We start from the raw sequence: 21,278 nt of genomic DNA, 5'->3' as shown, positions 1-21,278 counted from the left end.
TAAAATTGATATTCAATCTTGGTGGATATGTCTAACTGACATGTCTAATTAGAGAGAAATTTATAGAGATGTTTATTAAAAATTTAATTGGTTTATGGATTATAAAAGTGGAGAAAATAGGCTGATGGCAAAGGGTTTAATGGTTTAAATAAGGGGAGATAATGTAAAATTTAAATTGTGATTACAATTGTGATTACAATATACAATTGGTATAAAAGAATAATAAATGGTTAATGAATTATCCATAAGGAAAGTGAAGAGCTAAAATGAACATGTTTTATATTTAGTGTTGCATTTGTAGGTTTATATATTTAGATGTTTAGGTATTGTCTTTTTTTATGTTTATGTGTAGAATTTTAATCATTTATATAAGAAGAATGCCTTTAATAAGTTACTGGTTACAAACTGAATGTTTTTGAAAGACAAAAAATACGAGACACATGACTTGAAAATATGCCTCAAACTGTTAGATGAGACTGTGGCGTCCTCAGAACAAGCAGCAAAACATTATTTTCCAAATCCCTAAGAATTACAACTGGACAGCGTAGGATCTACCCTGCATAAAACTGCCAAATTTAAGAGAGAGTTTCTTATAGGATTAAAAAAAAAATCAAATAATCTGATCAATTGACAAAAGCACTTGAGGCAAGTCAATATTTATTTTGTCATTAATATTATTTTCTCTTGCAAAATCCATTTATAAACCACCCTTGTTCAAGAGCAGATGTACATTGATTAATAAGGATATGAAGGTCTCTTCTGTTTTGTTTTGTTTTTAAACAGGATATTTCTCAGGGATTCTTCTGTTAGCAATGCATCCAATTTCCCTTGTAATGCTCATATATGGGATGCTGGAGTTAGGGAAACCATATTCACATTGAAAAAAATGTCAGCAGCAAGAAGAGGTGGGTTTTTTCATCTCTTTGCGGCTGTCTAGAGGCAGGTTGTCTGCTTTCTCCAGACCAAATATGATAACCCTAGATGTTGTATAAGTTCAGACACTGCATAAGAGGCCTAAGCATAAAGTACGTGAACTAAGTACACATTTTGAAACATGACCCAGTTTTCTCAGTGATGCAAAAGGAAATCCTCAGTAGATCAATCAACATCATCTTATTCCCAGGTTTAAATGGAATAAACTAACAGGGCTTTAAATGGAATACACTAACAGGACTTGCATGCAAAAAAAAAAAAACCCCTTAGTTTATTCCATTTAAACCTGGGGGGAAATATCACCATTCTCTTGTCTCAGCTTATAAGCAAGAATTATTCATTAGCCTTCCTTACCTTCTGTGCTTTATCTTTCTGAAATACAAAGACGGGAGGAGCAATGGCTGGCTTTTCTGTGAAGAAATAAATGAAAGAGGTCTTACATTGCCTAATATTGAGACATATCACATACAGTTCTCGCTCTAACAAATTGATGCTTCTTAGTCAACCATCCTCTCTTTCCCACCACTATTCAGGTGTGGATGAAAAATACTCTTAAAGACAGGTCAGCTGATAAGCAGGATCAGGGGTCCCCAAACTTGGTAACTTTAAGACTTGTAGATTTTAACTCCCAGAATTCTGGGAGTTGAAGTCCACAAGTCTTAAAAGTGGCTGAGTTTGAAGACCTCTGAGTAAGATGCTCATCTTGTAGATGATGTATCAGTAACAGCAATAAAGAAAGCTTTAAAATTTTTCAACCAATACATTTTCTTAACTGAACTAATGCAATGTAAACAAACTGCCCTCCTACATTCACTTGTGTATGCTGCTGAATTTATTTTTTCTTTCTTTCTTTCTTTCTTTCTTTCATTCATTCATTCATTCATTCATTCATTCATTCATTCATTCATTCAATTTTTTATGCCGCCCTTCTCCTTAGACTCAGGGCGGTTTACAACATGTTAGCAATAGCACTTTTTAACAGAGACAGCATATTGCCCTGACAATCTGGGTCCTCATTTTGCCCATCTCGGAAGGATGGAAGGCTGAGTCAACCTTGAGCTGGTGATCAGATTTGAACCGCTGACCTGCAGACCTAGCAGTCAGCTTTAGTGGCCTGCAGTACTGCAATCTACCCACTGCCCCACCTTGACTCATATATTTTACTTCTTAAGGATTTGGTCCTGAAAAAAATGTCTTAGGAATATTTGGAACAAGTAAACAAAGTATTTCTTCGTCTTTTTAATTCTAAAGGCTTTGAAGTTGAGTGATTTCAGAATTTTAAAATAATGATGCCTGAAGCTTCAGATGGATAAAACAACATTCAAAATGTCACCACTGGTTTATAAATAAATCTAATATCCAACGCACTGTTCTGTTGGGTCATAAATATTTGAAGGACTTCAAAATTGTAGTCTGTGGTATCCTACCCCCAGACATTTTTAGCAACATTACGGTATACAAGAGCAATCAAAGCTGTTATGAATCTAATGAAATGAATGAGGTTTCTCTAGAAGTGCCAAATATTTCAGGAGGAACAAAAACTTATTAGCCCAATTAACAAAGAGCTGTTGTCTCTAAAAGAGACAAGGTAAATTCATGGCAGCAATAATAAAGTACACTTGTTTTTGAAACAACATTGATAGGCACTCTGATTTTCAATTACTTGGAAGCCACTATTTTCTTGGAGAGGCATCAGGTTAACTGTTATGTGAAGCAGATGTGGGACTGATATGGCAGAGGTTTTCTTATGTTCTAATAAGCACAATATTCTAGGACAAGTAAATGCAAATCATAATGAAACAGTTGAAGAAACTAACAGATTTACCAATGTCAATTACAGAACCTCCTATTTCAGATGTCATCTGCCTTGAAATATTAAAGGCTGAAATCAGAAGGTTTAAGTGATTGTTTCCTAAATGTAATTTGATGCTCACTGAAGGAAACAAGATGCTAGGCTAGACAAACTTCTAGGATTGATCTGACGGAAGTGTCTGATTTCTTGAAGCACATGTTATTATGCTTAAAACTTTAAACCACCTCACTCACTTGCAAGATAAGGTTTGTTTATCCCAAGATTATACAGTACGGGTAGTTCTCGACTAACAACCATTCATTTAGTGACCAAAGTTATAGCAGGACTGAAAAAAGTGATATCTGACTGGTTTTCACACGGTTGTTGCAGCACCTCCCAAGGTCATGAGATCAAACTTTGGGCAACTATTTATTTATTTATTTACTTATTTACTTATTTATTTGATTGATTGATTTGATTTGATTTGTATGCCGCCCCTCTACGTAGACTTGGGGCAGCTAACAACAGTAATAAAACAACATATAGCAAATCTAATATTTAAAATAACTAAAAACCCTTATTAAAAACCAAACATACAGACAAATATACCATGCATAAATTGTATAGGCCTGGACGGAATGAATATCTCAATTCCCCCATGCCTGACGACAGAGGTGGGTTTTAAGGAGCTTATGAAAGGCAAGGAGGGTGGGGGCAATTCTGATCTCTGGAGGGAGCTGATTCCAGGGAGTCGGGGCCGCCACAGAGAAGGCTCTTCCCCTGGGTCCCACCAAACAACATTGTTTCGTCGACGGGACCCGGAGAAGGCCAACTCTGTGGGACCTAACTGGTCGCTGGGATTCGTGCGGCAAACTCTGTTCCAGAGTCATGTGATTCACATTTGAAACCTTCCCAGACAGCTTCCAACAAGCAAAGTCAGTGGGGGAAGCCAGATTCACTCAACCACCACATGATTCACTTAACAACTGCAGTGATTTGCTTAACAGCTACGGCAAAAAAGATCATAAAACGAGGCATAACTGTTTCACCCAGGATCAGAAATTTTAGGCTCAATTCTAATTGTAAACTGAGGACTATCTGCCTTATACAGATATGGCATCAACCAGTGGGTAGAAGGCACATAGGGAAAATGAGCTAATTATATAAATTGATGCTCGTGAATATGCTGCATGCTTTCGTAAGCAAAATAAATAAATAAATAAATAAATAAATAAAAATGTGATATTATCAGCACCCATAGATTCTTTAATTTAGATCTGGAACATAATCTTCCTGATTGGGCTTACTCTTCTTTTTTCTACCACTATGGCAAAGAAGGGGCTACTGAACCTCAGGTAAGCACTCAATGAATGAAGTCCTTTTACCATTGTTCATTTCTAGCAACCAGTAGTGCTTCCTACCAATCAATTCACATACATCAAGATAAATCACCATATCCAAACTACTAGAACTAGCCTAAAAACTCAGTTCCAGTAATAGCAAGAGTTGACAGAGAACATCAGAATTAAGTCCCCTCCCAATAGCTTCTTCTCAGCTGACCCACTGGTCCCTCAGCTTTAGTAATCTCCCTAAATTGATGAGATTGCAGGGGTAGGCAAAATTGGCTCTTCTATGATTTCTGGACTTCAACTCCCAGAATTCCTGAGCCAATCATGCTAGCTCAAGAATTCTGGGAGTTTAAGTCCAATTGTCATAGAAGAGCCAACTTTGCCTACTCCTGCCTTAGCAGATAGGACTTGGGAAGAACTCTCATATCTGACCTTTGTTTCTTAGAGAAACTTAAAAGTCATATCAGTATCAATTCACCATAACGGACCAGATCTGGGAAACTTTACAATCCGCCTGTCCCGAATTCGGAGGCAATTCTTTCAAATCTATTTATACGCTAGAATAAGATAAGAAGAATAAATTTAGAATAAGATAAGAAGAATAAACACGATTAGATGATTAGTTAATTCTGCCAGGCAGATGCAGTCGCTTCTACCATGCCTCCTATGCACCTTCAAAAACAGCTTTTATGCCCATGAAAGGAAGGAGGAAAAGGCAACAGAACTGAACCCTTGCTTGGGTGATGCGAAATCACCTCGTTCTTAGCACAGCACTCCACACATGCTCAGAGGCACTCTTGCCTTCGGGAAAGAGCACGAAGGATGGCGAGGGGAGCAGCCCGAGACTGAACTTTGGAGAAAGCCCTCTGCCTATGCTCAGAGGACATCTTCATCTTCGCCACCTAAGGGGATCTGGAGGCCGCTCCCTTTGTCCGGCCTGGCCGTAGCCCTCACGTCAGTTCTGGGGGAACCGGCCAGTCCCCAGACGGCCACTGAAGATCTGAGGAAGCCTCCGGCCCAAAAAAGCATCTCGTTCCCTCTCACTCCACTCAGCCGCTTCTTTCCCATCACTGTGACCACCGCAATCCCCCCCACCCGGTCCTGGCCACCTACCTTCGTTGGCCAGGTCCGCCATTTTACTTCCTTAATCACTCCCACAATACACTGCGCCAATCACGGGCAAAGCCGCTCTGCCCGGTCTCTGCGCGCTCGCGTAGGAGCGACAGGGGACACCAAAAGGCATGCGCAAAGAAGAGAGTTGAGGGGCAAGGAGACCGCTCGTGAAAGACAAAAAGGGAGCGGGATTAACAAAGGAGGAGCTACAGTCAAACCCGTTGCGCATGTGCGTCTTTGCTAAACGTTTCAAATCTTAATTCAAAAGGCTCCACCCACGGACGGTTTTACGGCCTCGGCAGAGGACTCGGGTGTGGACGTAGTCGGGCGAAGGACGAGAGAGGGAGCGAGGCGGCTCATGCAGAGGTACGCATGCGCACTGCTTGCTTCCACCCCGTTACCAGTTATCACCCGGTGTGAAAAGGTGGGCGCATGCGTACAAGAGAATGTTCCGTCACAGAAGAAGCAGCTCCAATGAGCAAAAGGCGCAACTGTTGCATCGCTCTTTATTTTAAATAAAGCGCATGGTCAGGTCGTGCCAACTGCTGCATTGCTAATAATGTTAGCGAATTGTTTAACTCGCTATTAACAATGATTTATATCTCTACTACTATGTTATTTTATTTATATATACATATATCATTATATCTACAAAATCTATACATGTTTATTAATATTTCTATGATTTATAATACATTTTACTGTTACGATATTAATTGAATAAAGGAATTGTGGCATACGTGTTTAATAACAATATTTTATCCCTCATGTTACAAATTCTAATAGTATTAATTACATTATGCTAAATAATATTTTTTAGCAATAATGGGTTTTTAAATTAGTTTTAATATTGGATTTCTATCATATTGTATTTTGTTGCTGTTGTGAGCCGCTCCGAGTCCTCGAGGGACGGCATACAAATCTAATAAATTATTATTATTAATGTTATTATTATTTTTAATTATTTAATAATTAATTATTTAATAATAATTGTAATCCACCCTCGAGCAAAAAAATAAAGGGAAGCACATGCTTAAAATGTATACCTTATATAAATAGTACAATCACAAGCAGTTAACAGGAACAATGCAATAAATATGTGCTACTGAAAGATATTTTTGCTTGTGTCTTTAGTATGCTCAGATAATGGAATTATCTATTAAAGTGACAAATTATTAGAGCAACATAATTGATACTACTATCCTTTTCATTTTAGTAACCACTTATTAATTTATATTCTTCTCATTTTTAGTTGAAGCATTCAAGGTGACCTGCTTTTTCCTTTTCCAATCCAATACAGTACCTTAATTGCTGTAGCGCACTGATATTTGTGTTATTTAGGTTCTAATTTTTATGCTTTCATTATTCTATAATGTATGCACAGGCAGAACAAGAGAGAAAATAACTGTTCAATTAATTTCTTTTTTACCTCTCAGTCAGAGAATGACAGTCTTACACAAGAACAAAACAGATGTTTTGTTCTGGGCTCTTTAATCTCAAAATCATTACTAAAATTCACTGTTGTTGTGGCCATAATGTCAAAACTGAAAATGGTTTACTTTGAGACAGGAATTTTTTTTTCATTTATCTGATCGAGTATTCAAAACATTAAGACATGATGACAACCAATGAGAATTCCCTAGGAACATAGGAAGACACTGTTGTCCAATTACCTCCTGTCAGACTGATGGCAACCTTCCAAAGCTGCCAACAGATTTTTGATATCTGTAGTTGTAGACAGACTGCAAAAAGCAGCCGACTCACTGTGTCCTGCAATATCTACGTTATCCTACTCTCCTCCAACATAACCCTGCTTATCCTGCTCCCGGCTATCTGACCTGGGGCCTCTGCCCACAGTCCTCCCTCTATGATGGCAATGGTTGACCTTTACCTTAACAAAGGAGTGGAGTCATGAAGGAAGGGGAGGTGGGATTGATGGCATCATGCCGCCTTCTGGGTCACAGCACACTTTCACAGCCTTGGTGTTGTTTTAACACAAAGCACAGAGAATCTTGTCTTCTCTCTTCTTCTCAAAGGGCACAAGACATGAAGGAACCTGATCACATCAGCCAAGTCACTTTGCTCTCATCACAATGAGCTAAAGTAGGCTTCTCAAACTGGGGGTTTCCACATGCAGCCTTCCAGAATGCCATGTCAATTTGCTTTCTGGATGTTCTGAATGACAGGCCACTAGATCTGATGAGAACCAGGTCTGAAATAGAAGAATCTATGTACAATAAAGCTTTGTACAATAAAGTTTCTCTGTTGACTATGCTGGTGCTAGATCCGTATTACCTATATACCAAATTTGCATCAACTATATAATTGATTATGGTTGTTATTTTTGTGTTGGGTTAGCAGTGTTATATAATAGAATATAAAATGGAACTGAATGGAGTGGAATAGAATAACAGAGTTGGAAGGGACCTTAGAGGTCTTTTAGTCCAACCCCCCACTTAGGCAGGAAGCCCTACACCACTCCAGTCAAATGGTTATTCAACATCATCTTAAAAACTTCCAGTGTTGGAGCATTCACAGCTGGAGGCAAGCTGTTCCAGGGATTAATTGTTCTAACTGACAGGAAATTTCTCCTTAGTTTTAAGTTGCTTCTCTCCTTGATTAGTTTCCATCCATTGTTTCTAGTTCTCCCCTCAGGTGCTTTGGAGAATAGCCTGACTCCCTCTTCTTTGTGGCAACCCCTGAGATATTTGAACACTGCTATCATGTCTCCCCTAGTCCTTCTTTTCATTAAACTAGACATGCCTCGTTCCTGCAACTGCTCTTCATATGTTTTAGCCTCCAGTCCCCTAATCATCTTTGTTGCTCTTCTCTGCACTTTTCCTAGAGTCTCAACATCCTTTTTACATCGTCATAAGGATGTCGAGTCTTCAGAGAGGGGCGGGATACAAATCTAATAAACTATAACTATAACTATCGTGGCAAACTGAATGCAGTATTCCAAGTGTGGCCTTACCAAGGCATTATAAAGTGGTGTTAACACTTCACATGATCTTGATTCTATCCCTCTGCTATAATTTGACTAGAGTTATAGGTAGTCTTCGACTTAACAACCATTAATTTAGTGACTCTTCAAAGTTACAATGGCATTGAAAAAAAAGGGATTTGTCTGTTTTTCACACTTATGACCATTGCAGCATTTTCATGGTCACATGATCAAACTTCGGGCACTTGACAACTGGCATGCATTTATGATGGTTGCAGTATCCTGTGATCCCCTTTTGACACCTGATGAGCAAAATCAATGGGGAAGACAGATTCACGTAGCAATTATGTTACTAATTTAATAACTGCAATGATTTACTTAATAACTGTGGCAAGGAAGGTCAAAAAATAAAGCAAAACTCACTTAACAATGGCCTTGCATAGCAACAGAAAGTTTTGGCTCAATTGAGGTCATAAATCAAGGATTACCTCTACTCAAGTACCTGAGGCAGCATATACAGATAGTCTTCGACTTACATTAGTTCATTTAGTGATAACTGAAAGTTATAATAGCATTGAAAAAAGCACTTATGGCCATTTCTCTCCCCCCCTTATGATTGTTGCAGCATCTCCATTATATTGGGAACAAAATTTGAATGGCAACTGTAAACTGGGGGCAAAGCTCACTTAACTCTCTTACTTTTGGGCCCAGTTGTGGTTGTAAATTGAGAACTACCAAGAGCTGTTTGCTGAAAAAATAAATAGCTTGCTTGGTGTAGTAGTGGATAAAAGTGCCAAGAACCAGAATCTCCAAAGGCACCGGGAGAGGGAGAAGGAAGAGATCTATGCATGTAGAAAACAGCATATTAATTGGAACAGCTTTCTCCAAACTATTAGTTCACTACCAATAATTCTAAACTGAATATGTAAGGAGGGAAAAAAAGCCATTGCATGTAAAAAATATCTCGAGTGCCTGTGGTGATGTGTAGAGCAAAAATACTTTTCTATATACAGTATTTGAATAATGATGGAGCCATAGAAATGCTCCATAGCTGTTACTATTTTTCTTTTGAATCCCTCTTCCATGGCCTTCCTGGAATCCTTCTTTGTGCTTTTGGAAATGTTAGATATGTATAAATGATTATGTATCCTGGAAACCTACCCAAAGAAATGCCATAGGGTAGAGCAATGTTTATCAACTTCACAGCAACTGAAGGGACTAGCTACTAGCATGCCGGTTGGGGAATTCTGGGAAGTAGAAGCCTCTGCACAGCTAAAGGTTGATCAGACTGGGAAACGCTGGAGTAGATTACCAACGGTACCCCCAAAACCTCAACCTTATACTGTCTACAGTCGACCTCACCCCACACCTCTGAGTCCTCGGAGAGGGGCGACAAACAAATCTAATTTTTATTATTTATATTATTTATATTATTATTGTTGTTATTGTTATTGTTATTATTATTATTATTCCTACGCTGAGAGCATCTGCACCAAGACAAATTCCTTGTGTGTCCAATCACGCTTGGCCAATAAAATTCTATTCTATTTTAAGAGGTCTCTGTAAGAGGCGTGCATTAACGCACCATTGTGCCTATCGTCCCTGTCCTACTGTCCTATTGTCCAAATTTACCTGTCCCTTTACTTCGCTTTAGTTTTTGTTTATACCAATACCTGCTATCTTGGACACGTTTCGACAAAATAAATAAATAAATAAAAATAAACAACGGTACCGCTCTAGCCACTCTAGCTTTATAGCTCTGGCGGGGCCCGGAAAGCATCCTGAGGTTTCCACGGTAACCGTGTGAACCGATCGCGGAAGTGATCTTAAATTACTTCCGGAGGTCACCGCACAACTTCGGCAATGAAACTGGCGGGCTTTTTGGCTGAGGTGTTTGGGTGCCCTTGGATGGACTCCTTCCTCCCCTCGCGCTCCGCCCGAGAGATGCCCCTGCGAGCCGCTGGCGAGAGGCGATCAGGCCGGCTCGGGAACCCCGAGGGGATGGCCCCCCGTAAGGAGGGAAAGTCGGGCGGCTGCGGTTAGTTTCTGCCCCGCCGCCAAAGCAGGTGGGGGACAATACGAAGGCGGATATAAAGCCAAAGGGAGAAGCTCCGTGGCGCAAAGGATCTCAAAAGGACGGGAAACTCGAAGTGGGCAGGGGGCAGCGGGCAGTCTTATAAGAGGAAGACCGGGCGGGAGAGTCTCGTGAGAACGGGAAAGAATCTGCCTATAAACGGGACTCGCGGCGAATTTAAAGGGACAAAAACCCAGGTGGAAAAGCCATAAAAAAGAAAGAAAGGGAGGGAATTCCAGCCGCGTTCCAACAGTAAAATTGCTGAGAACAGCCTTAAGGTAAGAGAGCAATGCTTTTTTCGAAGATCTTTTTGCTTGTCTTCTATCAAACTAAAGTACAAACAAGCTTAGAGAAAACAGTGTGTGTGTGGGATAATAAAGCTAACTCGGAACAAAACCGAATAAAATCAGTGTGGATATAAAAGGAAGCCATGATTTACAGTTTACACAGGTCTACAAAAAGATATTTTTTGTAATCATCGCAGTCGACCTTGTACTTTTCTGAATCATTATTTTGTTCTGATTTTAAAAAAACGTATAGTAGTAGCAGGTATAGTTTCCATGGAGAAGCATCATTATTATAAGGTATAGGAAATATACCAGTGACATTAGGAAAACAGTAACACAGATCTACAAAAAATATTTGTTTGTAATCATCGCAGTTGACATTGTACTTTTCTGAATCATTTTTTGTTGTTCTGATTTCAAAAATGTGTAAGTAATCCCTTGCTACTTCACGGTTCATCTTTTGCGGAATCACTATTTCACGGGTTTTCAAAGGGGGCTTAAATCTATTAAATCCATTGAAAATTTTAAATCCATTAAAAATTCATAAAATTTTTCTACAGTATTACTGTACTCTCTTAAAGAAACTGGTAGGATATCACATGTAGTTCCAGCTGAGAGACATTATCGAATGACTGTTTAATGCAAAGGGTGGGTTTTAAAAGTCCAAATAATCGTTAAATACATTAAAAATATCTTTCCTCTACTTCACAGAAATTCGTTTTTCACAGGTGGTCTTGGAACTCATCCCACAGAAAAAACGAGGGATTACTATATAGCTTTTCTATAGCAGGTACAGTTTCTAGGGAGCAGCATCATTATTATAAGGTATAGGAAATATACCAGCGACATTAAGAAAACATTACAATAATGTAATAACAAAATTGCTTCTATATCAGACACTTTATGTGATAGAGCAAAACTAAGCATATTTTTGGAATCAGCTCATCAAACTCCACAAAACAGACATATTACTTTTGCTGATGATTTTTTTTTTGTGTTGACCAGTGTTATTAGAGTTGGAAGGGACCTTGTAGGTCATCTAGTCCAACCCCCCACTCTAGCAGGAGTCTCTACACCTGTGATGGCAAATCTATGGTATGCGTGCTACTTGTGTACAGTACATGTGCCCTCAGATATGTAGCCATATCTGAGGGTACATGAGGTGCTTCCCTATGTCAGCTCCAGTATGCGCACAGGTGCTGGTCAGCTGATTTTCAGCCTTCCAGAGGGCGGGGGAGGCTGTTTTCGCCCTCACCAGACTTTAGGAAAGCCTCCAGAGCCTGTGGATGGGGAAAAAAGGACCCAATGGCCTACTGGAAGTCCAGAGGCTTCAGTGAGGCCTATGCGCACACACAAGAAGGTGGGTTTGTGTGTGCATATGTGGGAGTACGGCATTGCATTATGGGTGAACATGCATGTGCGCGCTATTGTGCAGATAGGTACCCTTTTGGCACCCGAGCAAAAAAAGCTTTGCAATCACTGCCCTACACATTTCGGACAAATAGCAGTCCAACCTCCCTTTGAAAGTCTCAAGTGTTGGTGCTCTCGCACCCTCCACAGGCAAGCTGTTCCCCTGGTTGATCGCTCTCATCATCAGAAAGTTCCTCCTTATTTCCAGATTGAATCTCTCTTTGATCAGCTTCCATCCATTATTCTCTGTCTGGCCCTCTGGTGCTTTGGAAAACAATCTGACCCCCTCCTCTTTGTGGATGACCTAAGAATGACCTAAGAAAACTGCATCAGAAGCCAGAGCTATTTAGTTAGTCCTCAACTTACAGCAGTTTGTTTAGTGATCGTTCAATGTTACAATGGCACTGAAAAAAGGGACTTTTGACTATTTTCCACAGTTATCACCCTTTGCAGCAGCATCCCCACAAACGTGATCAAAATTCAGATGCTTGGCAACCGGTTTATATTTATTATTATTATTATTATTATTATTATTATTATTATTATTATTATTATTAATTTCGATTTGTATGCCGCCCCTCTCCGTAGACTCGGGGCAGCTTACAGCAATGATAAAAACAATATATAATAACAAATCTAATAGTTGAAATCTAAAATAACAATAATACTGTACATTTAAAAAGTCTAAAAAACAAGAAACCCCAATATATAAAAACGTACATACAGTCATCATACACAAAAAACTACATAGGTAGGGGGAGATGTTTCAGTTCCCCCACGCTTGACGGCAGAGGTGGGTTTTAAGGAGTTTACGAAAGGCAAGGAGGGTGGGGGTAGTTCTAATCTCTGGAGGGAGCTGATTCCAGAGGGTCGGAGCTGCCACAGAGAAGGCTCTTCCCCTGGGTCCCGCCAAACGACATTGTTTAGTTGACGGGACCCGGAGGAGACCAACTCTGTGGGACCTAACCGGTCGCTGGGATTCGTGCGGCAGAAGGCGGTCTCGTAGATACCCTGGTCCGGTGCCATGAAGGGCCCTTATGACCCTTGTTGTGTCCTGGGGACATGTGATCAGCGTTTGCGAGCTTCTGACAAGCAGTCAATGGGGAAGCCAGATTCACTGAACAACTGGTTACTTACTTATCTGCTGCAGTGGTTCACTTAACAACTGTAGCAAGAAAAATAAGAAAATGGGGTAGAACTCACTTAACGGATGTCTCACTTAACAGAAATTTTGGGCTCAGTTGTGATTGTAAGTTGAGGATTCCCTGTACTGAATTGGAGTATGGGTTCTTTTGAAGAGGGTGGCAGATGGAGCATCCCAAAAGTAGCATCAGCACCAGCCTAAGGAGTAAAGAGTGGAGAGCAATTGTAGATGACAGGATAATTTCACCAGAAATCAGTGAATGATTGGAGCAACTCAAGGCAGAAAGCGAAGTGGAAACCCTATCGAGCAGGGGTCTCCAACGTTGGCAACTTTTAAGACTTGTGGACTTCAACTCCCAGAATTCCTCAGCTAGCTTTCTAGGAGTTGAAATCCACAAGTCTTCAAGTTGCCAAGGTTGGAGACCCCTGCTTTAGAGACTTCAGTACTCAAAGCCAATTACATTTAGAACAGATCCATGATGGAGATATGAGTAAGTATCGAGCAGAAGCAAAATGGCCACCAGAATCTGATCAGACATGAAAGCTGAAGGAGAGCAATTCAGTAGCAGAATTCTGATGAAGACCCACAAAACTGAAATTTCAGCATTTCTTGTGAGAATATGTGGGCATTATTTGCTCCATTGTGGAAGTGGGTTCAAATAACACATAGAGATATGCTTGAATATGGATATCCCATGAACAGGTGACGTTATCAGTGAATGCAGTCTTTAAGAACAAGAATGCAGTCTTTAAGAACAAGCAGGAAGAGGGAGATTATGATCCCGCTATATAGAGCGCTGGTGAGACCCCATTTGGAATACTGTGTTCAGTTCTGGAGACCTCACCTACAAAAAGATATTGACAAAATTGAACGGGCCCAAAGACGAGCTACAAGAATGGTGGAAGGTCTTAAGCATAAAACGTATCAGGAAAGACTTAATGAACTCAATCTGTATAGTCTGGAGGACAGAAGGAAAAGGGGGGACATGATCAAAACATTTAAATATGTTAAAGGGTTAAATAAGGTCCAGGAGGGAAATGTTTTTAATAGGAAAGTGAACACAAGAACAAGGGGACACAATCTGAAGTTAGTTGGGGGAAAGATCAAAAGCAACATGAGAAACTATTATTTTACTGAAAGAGTAGTAGATCCTTGGAACAAACTTCCAGCAGACGTGGTAGATAAATCCACAGTAACTGAATTTAAACATGCCTGGGATAAACATATATCCATCCTAAGATAAAATACAGTACAGAAAATAGTATAAGGGCAGACTAGATGGACCATGAGGTCTTTTTCTGCCGTCAGACCTCTATGTTTCTAAAAAGAGATAGCAGCATCTATTGCTACGTTTGCTCCCACTACTCTGAATGATAAAAAAGTCCAAGACTGTTGAGATAAATACTGGCATCGTTCACTAAATTCAAAATAAGTGCAAGAGTTCATAATAGTGATGTATGTGTGTTTCAAGATGAAGTTGATAGAAGCAGCCATGGAAAAAGAAAAAAACATTGGGCCATGGAGCTGCCAGAATGGGCCCACTTACTACACTGATAGCATGAATTGGAGGATAATCTTAGTGCATCATTTGCAGATCTTAGGTTCCAGAAGTTTATTGCTTTAGTCTTAGTTCAGCCTAATTGGTTAAAGTACCAATGAAATGGTACTTTGCAGAAAACAGGGTAAGATACTTTTTAAAGCAGGGGTCTCCAACCTTGGCAACTTTAAGACTTGAGGACTTCAACTCCCAGAATCCCTCAGTCTGCACAGATAGCTGCGGGATTCTGGGAGTTGAAGTCCGCAAATCTTAAAGTTGCCAAAGTTGGAGACTCCTGCTTTAAAGAGATCATGAAAAGATACTTTTCATTGAAACACTTGATTGAAACCAAAATAAATCTGATTCCCTGAAAGCTCCACCCTTTACCTATGCACATTCACTACTGCTACCTAAAATATCAGGGATTACCACAAAGAGGAGGAGTCAAATTATTCTCCAATGCACCTGAGGGGAGAACAAGAAGCAGTGGGTGGAATCTAATCAAGGAGAGAAGCAACTTAGAACTAAGAAACATAGAAACATAGAAGTCTGACGGCAGAAAAAGACCTCATGGTCCATCTAGTCTGCCCTTATACTATTTTCTGTATTTTATCTTACAATGGATATATGTTTATCCCAGGCATGTTTAAATTCAGTTACTGTGGATTTACCAACCACGTCTGCTGGAAGTTTGTTCCAAGGATCTACTACTCTTTCAGTAAAATAATATTTTCTCACGTTGCTTTTGATCTTTCCCCCAACTAACTTCAGATTATGTCCCCTTGTTCTTGTGTTCACTTTCCTATTAAAAACACTTCCCTCCTGGGCCTTATTTAACCCTTTAACATATTTAAATGTTTCGATCATGTCCCCCCTTTTCCTTCTGTCCTCCAGACTATACAGATTGAGTTCATTAAGTCTTTCCTGATACGTTTTATGCTTAAGACCTTCCACCATTCTTGTAGCCCATCTTTGGACTCGTCTTTTTGTAGGTGAGGTCTCCAGAACTGAACATAGTATTCCAAATGTGGTCTCACCAGCATAATCTCCCTCTTCCTGCTTGTTATACCTCTAGCTATGCAGCCAAGCATCCTACTTGCTTTCCCTACCGCCCCACTAAGGAGAAATTTCCTGACCATTAGAACAATTAATCATTGGAACAGCTTGCCTCCAGAAGTTTTGAATACTCCAACACTGGAAGTTTTTAAGAAGATAGTTTATAGTTATAGTTTATTAGATTTGTATGCCGCCCCTCTCCGAAGACTCGGGGCGGCTCACAACATAACAGTGATACAATACATTACAAATCCAATAGTAGAAAATTAAATCAATTAAAAAAAAAACATTAATAACATAGTAAAATCCCTAACTATACAATCATACACATTCAACCTGAATTCAAGATGTTGGATAACCATTTGTCTGAAGTAGCGTAGTGTTTCCTGCCTAAGCAGGGGTTGGACTAGAAGACCTCCAAGGTCCCTTTCAACACTGTTATTCTATTCTATTCTGATATGAAGAAAAATCTCTTGGGGTCTGGTGTCTTGTCCCAAAGGCAAAACACAGGTAAAGCCTTTTCTAATGCCAAAGGCTTGTTTCCACAGAATATTGAGCTATGGCAAGCATCCAAATATTTTCAATATTCTTTGTTGCAATAACTGAAGATCCTGCACACTTCATGGAAGTAGCTAAAGAGTTTCACAGGGCTCTTCTTCAGTGAAAAGTGTAAGCTCTGTTGAAACTAGGTAATAATACTACTATTTGATACAACATTTAATAACATCAACGAGAATAGCCATAGCACAATTTTGGAAAAATGAAAATATGCCAAATGAACGGAATTTAATTAAAAAAAATGTTGGACTGTGCTGAAGCAGATAAACTAACAATGGAACTAAAAGAAAAAACGAAATGCTACCAAATATGGGAAGATTTTTACACCTGGTTAAATAAAAGAACAGCTTTTCACAGTGCTGCGAGATAAAGAAATATTACAAAGAAAAACTTTTAAATAATCAACGTAACTCTTGTTCTGTCTACTCAATAGAACCTAATCCAGATACGTCTTATTACCAATTATATAATAAGAACTTAATTATAATAGTACCTAACTCTAACCACTGGTCTTAACACCGCCAAGATTAAAAATGGATGTTGTCAACAGTTCTTCCCATAGGAGGAGAGAAGAAACATATTTCTTGCTTGTCTTTCATATTTTATGTAAATGTACTGTTTGCTGTCATTGTTTCATTGTATATATGTAAATAAAAACTATTTTTTAAAAAAGAAAAGGAACTAGATAATAATCTTAAGGCCCAGTGGACTAAATGTGATTTGATTTAAAGCTGAGTATTATGTAGCTGAATTATATCGTATCAACTTTTATAAACACTAGTGGTTTACCCCGTTACATTAGTTTAGCTAGCTAGTAGTATACGGATATTTCTGTTTTGATGGAGACTAAAACACCTAAGTCTGTGACGGCTAACATTTTCTGGACCAAGTGCCCAAAATTCATGTCCGAACCCCCCAAATGGCCCTACACATGTGAACCCGCATTCACATGTGACCCCCCCCTCCCCCCTTTTTGGTAGAGGCACATATTGTGTGCCCTTCTCTTTAATACTGATAAATTCAAATGCCATTGATAAAATCACCCTTTACCCAAAACAGGCTAGTGGGTGTAGCAATTAAGGCTTTAGGGTAGAAACCAGGAGACTGTTCTTGTTTTGCCTTGGGCACAAAGCCAGCTCTGACCTTGGGCTTCATTCAGCTCTAGGAAGAAGGAACTGGCAAACCACCTCTGAAGATGTTGCCAAGGAAACTTCAAGGACTTATCTAGAGGCGATGTAGGAGTCAAAACTGACTTTTATTAAAAACCAATAAGCCACTTGCAAGCCGCACGAATCCCAGCGACCGATTAGGTCCCACAGAGTTGGCCTTCTCCGGGTCCCGTCAACTAAACAATGCCGTTTGGCGGGACCCAGGGGAAGAGCCTTCTCTGTGGCGGCCCCGACCCTCTGGAAGCAGCTACCCCCAGAGATTAGAATTGCCCCCACCCTCCTCGCCTTTCGTAAACTCCTTAAAACCCAACTCTGCCGTCAGGCATGGGGGAATTGAAACATCTCCCCCGGGCCTATCCAGTTTATGTATGGTATGTTTGTGTCTATGTTTGCTTTTAATAATGGGTTTTTTAGCTTTTCTCTTAAATTATTAGATTTGTTATATATTGTTTATTATTGCTGTGAGCCGCCCCGAGTCAGCGGAGAAGGGCGACATACAAATCTAATAAACAAACAAACAAACAAACAAATAAATAATCATTTTTACTGAAATGGTTGAAGAACTTCTACAGTTTTGCAGCTTATAGGAAAGATACCAAAAATAAATGTTTGGGTTGAAATAATAATGATAATGATAATAATGATAATGATGATAATGATGATAATGATGATAATGATGTTTTTACCACTGTTGTTAGCCGCCCCGAGTTCATGGAGAGGGGCGGCATACAAATTCAATAAATAAATAAATAAATAAACAAACAAACTAATAATAATAATAATAATAATAATAATAATAATAATAATAATAATTTATTAGATTTGTATGCCGCCCCTCTCCGCAGACTCGGGGCGGCTCACAACAACAATAATAACAATGTGACAATGTAACAAATCTAATATTTAAAAGAAAGCATCTAAAACCATAATTTAAAAAACCATACATCACAAGCAAGAAATAGAGAAGTAACTGAAAGAAACATCTTTTGATGAGGAGTACCTGTCACATTTATTTTTTCCTCTGCTCCCTCCCTTTTCTCTGACTCAAATCTGTCAAAGTGGAGGCCTTCATAAAGCTTCATTTAAGTAATGTAGGACATCTTTGGGTATAATCTCTTCCTCCTATTAGTTGCTCTTTATGTATCTTCAGAGGAGTGGATAGGATTTTCAATTTAGTTTTGTTGGAAAGCCACAACACATTTGGAAAGTTTTGTTATTCTATTGATTAAGGTACATGGCTAGAAACCAGACTATCTGGTCCCATTTTAGGCATGAAAAACTCTGTGGTTTGAGACCAGCTGTGCTCTTTCAGCCTACAGTGTTAGGCTTGGGTGACAAGGTGGTCGTTTAATTCCTGTTGCAAACCAATGGATCGCTTGCAGAAAAAATGTGAGGAAGAAAAAGCACAGCTTTGTTCTAAATAATATTTGGTGACTCAAACTGGGATGCTTTGTAAGGGAGCATTGTCTTGAAGGAAGCTGTTCCAATTGTTAATATGCTTTTCAGTGAGAAACATCTTCTTCCACTTGCCATTCTTTTGTCTTCCTTTGTTAATTTTCTGCAGCTAGTAATTCTCGGTTTGATTTTAAAAAGCTGTGTTTGGATGAATCCTGTACTAGTCAGTTGTCGAAGTCACATTCATACCTTTGGCTGCGTTTTGAATGTTTTATTTAAGGGCTTCTTCTCTCTCATTCATTATAATCTTTTTAGCCTTCTTAAAAAATCTCCTGGCTGGGAGAGATAGCATCTGAAGGCCACTTGCAAGTTCATTCATTCACCCAGTTAGCGAATACGAGATTTAAATGGACGAATTAGAGAGGAAACCTCATATATGATGTATAATGTTAAACAAAAAGACATAACAAATGTAATAAAGCTGTCACCAGTTTAGTGAATTTTCAGATGGACGGGGATGTTGGAATGGTCATAAGCGTGAAAAACGGTCATAAGTCACTATTTTCAGTGGCATCGTAATTTTGAAAGGTCACTAAATGAACTGTTGTAAGTCGAGAACCTCAGTTGGGGCTGTGCAAACCATGATCCCTTCCAAGAGAAAGCTTTCGACAGCTGTTGCAAACCATGACTGGGTTCACACACAGTGTTCAAGCCAACATTGCAGCTTACTTGGCCAGGCTTGTTGAACAAAGAGCAAAGTCATAGCTTACAATCTTTATTATTATTATTATGTCAGTACAACACAGCAAACGAGATCACTGTGCTGGATTTCGTAGTTCATCACCAGTCGGACGCTTCCCAAGCACCTAGGACTGCGTGATGTAGCGGTGAATTTTGTTTGCCGATCCCAGTAAAGCGGCCTTTTGCAATTGACAGATGGAGATTTTGTCAATTCCGATGGTTTTCAAATGTCCGCTGAGATCCTTTGGTACTGCACCCAGCGTGCCAAGTACCACTGGGACCACTTTCACGGGCTTATGCCAGAGTCGTTGCAGCTCGATTTTTAGATCTTCGTATTTCACTAATTTCTCTAGCTACTTCTCCTCAATTCTGCTGTCCCCCTGGGATTGCGATGTCGATGATCCATACTTTCTTTTTCTCCACAATCAGGATGTCTGGTGTGTTATGCTTCAGAATTCGGTCAGTCTGAAGTCGGAAGTCCCCACAGTAGTTTTGCTTGCTCATTTTCGACCATTTTTTCTGGGCTTATGATCCCACCAGTTCTTTGCCACTGGTAAATGGTAGTTCCAGCACAAATTCCAGTGGATCATCTGTGCCACAGCATCATGTCTATGCTTGTAGTCAGTCTGTGTGATCTTTTTGTTATTATTATTATTATTATTATTATTATTATTATTATTAATTAGATTTGTATGCCGCCCCTCTCCGCAGACTCGGGGCGGCTCACAAGAACAATAAGAAACAATGTATCACAAATCTAATATTAAAAATCTAGCATGTTAGGTAAACTTATCTGCGGTTTATTTGATGCGTTGTGAACCAAACCAAGTGTAGCTTATCTTGCAGGCCTCAGGGAAGCAAACATGCCATAAAAAAGCCACCTGCAGGTGTTGGGGAAGGTCCTTTCACCTGCAATCCTTGAGCTCTGGGGGAGATTTACTACCTTCCACAGCTGGTGTGAAAAATGAATGTGCTAACGCCAAGGGAGAGAGGAAGTGCAATCCCCCCACCTCTTCATTTCAGTGGTCTCTGCATATATCAATCCTTTGGCCATTCCCTGCCTTTGTCTCAGGGGACTTTTCTTTTGTTCTTCATGGCATTAGAGATCTGAAATAATTTATTTATTCATTTATTCATTTGTCTAATACACAAATACATAGGAAGAAAAATAGACATGTAGTAATATATATAAGGGTAAAGTGAACTTAGAGGACAGCTTATATGAAAGAAAGAAAATATATATGATAAGTGAGAGAAAGGAAAGACAAGGGCGTATATAAGTGCACTGATGTGCCTATCGTCCCCTGTCCAATTGTCTTTCCTTATCTCATATGTCATATATATTCTCTCCTTATCTATATCTATATATCTATATCTATATATATTCTCTCCTTATCTCTTATATCAGATATACTCTCTCCCTCCCATCTACTTCTCTTCTTTTTACTTTCTATCGTCATATATATTACTTAATGTCTATTCTCTTCCATATGTATTGTATATTGGACAAAGAATAAAAATGTTAACAAATTGGACAGGGCACACCAGTCCACTTATGTACTTATGTATGGGGGGGAGGGAGGAGGAGGAAGGGGGAGTTGAAATCGAATCTACACCGCCCTTTTGTTGCAGCTGATTCAGCAAGGTTCAAATTCTAATTTGTAGAAAGAGACTTCCAGTGGCTGGGATGTGCATGATCAAAGCTCAGCTGAGAAGCACAGCTCCACAATCTGCTATGGGAAGCTCCTTTGTTCGAACCTTAAGCCTATTCCTCTC

At 39.5% G+C, this 21,278-nt stretch overlaps 2 protein-coding genes across 3 annotated transcripts in view; one reads left to right on the top strand and one right to left on the bottom strand.

Annotated features, from left to right (window-relative positions):
• The window catches only part of RANBP3 (RAN binding protein 3), a 54,360-nt gene extending 48,754 nt beyond the window's left edge, over positions 1–5,606 (bottom strand). The window contains exons 1-2 of one of the 2 annotated variants that reach the window (XM_070747852.1): positions 5,188–5,606; positions 1,288–1,343 (exon numbers count right to left, since the gene is read on the bottom strand). In XM_070747852.1, coding sequence (XP_070603953.1) covers positions 1,288–1,343; positions 5,188–5,209 — 78 coding nt within the window. In that variant the 5' untranslated portion in view covers positions 5,210–5,606. The remainder of the gene's footprint in view (positions 1–1,287; positions 1,344–5,187) is intronic. The other variant, XM_070747861.1, reaches the window with a different exon arrangement.
• A 4,384-nt stretch (positions 5,607–9,990) lies between these two features.
• The window catches only part of ZNF414 (zinc finger protein 414), a 49,636-nt gene continuing 38,348 nt past the window's right edge, over positions 9,991–21,278 (top strand). Inside the window, exon 1 of the mRNA XM_070747815.1 lies at positions 9,991–10,483. The gene's annotated coding sequence lies outside the window, so the exon portion shown is untranslated. The remainder of the gene's footprint in view (positions 10,484–21,278) is intronic.

This window comes from Erythrolamprus reginae, chromosome 1 (assembly GCF_031021105.1).
Source record: "Erythrolamprus reginae isolate rEryReg1 chromosome 1, rEryReg1.hap1, whole genome shotgun sequence".
Lineage (NCBI taxonomy): Eukaryota > Metazoa > Chordata > Lepidosauria > Squamata > Dipsadidae > Erythrolamprus > Erythrolamprus reginae.
This window is presented reverse-complemented; position numbering and strand designations above follow the sequence as displayed.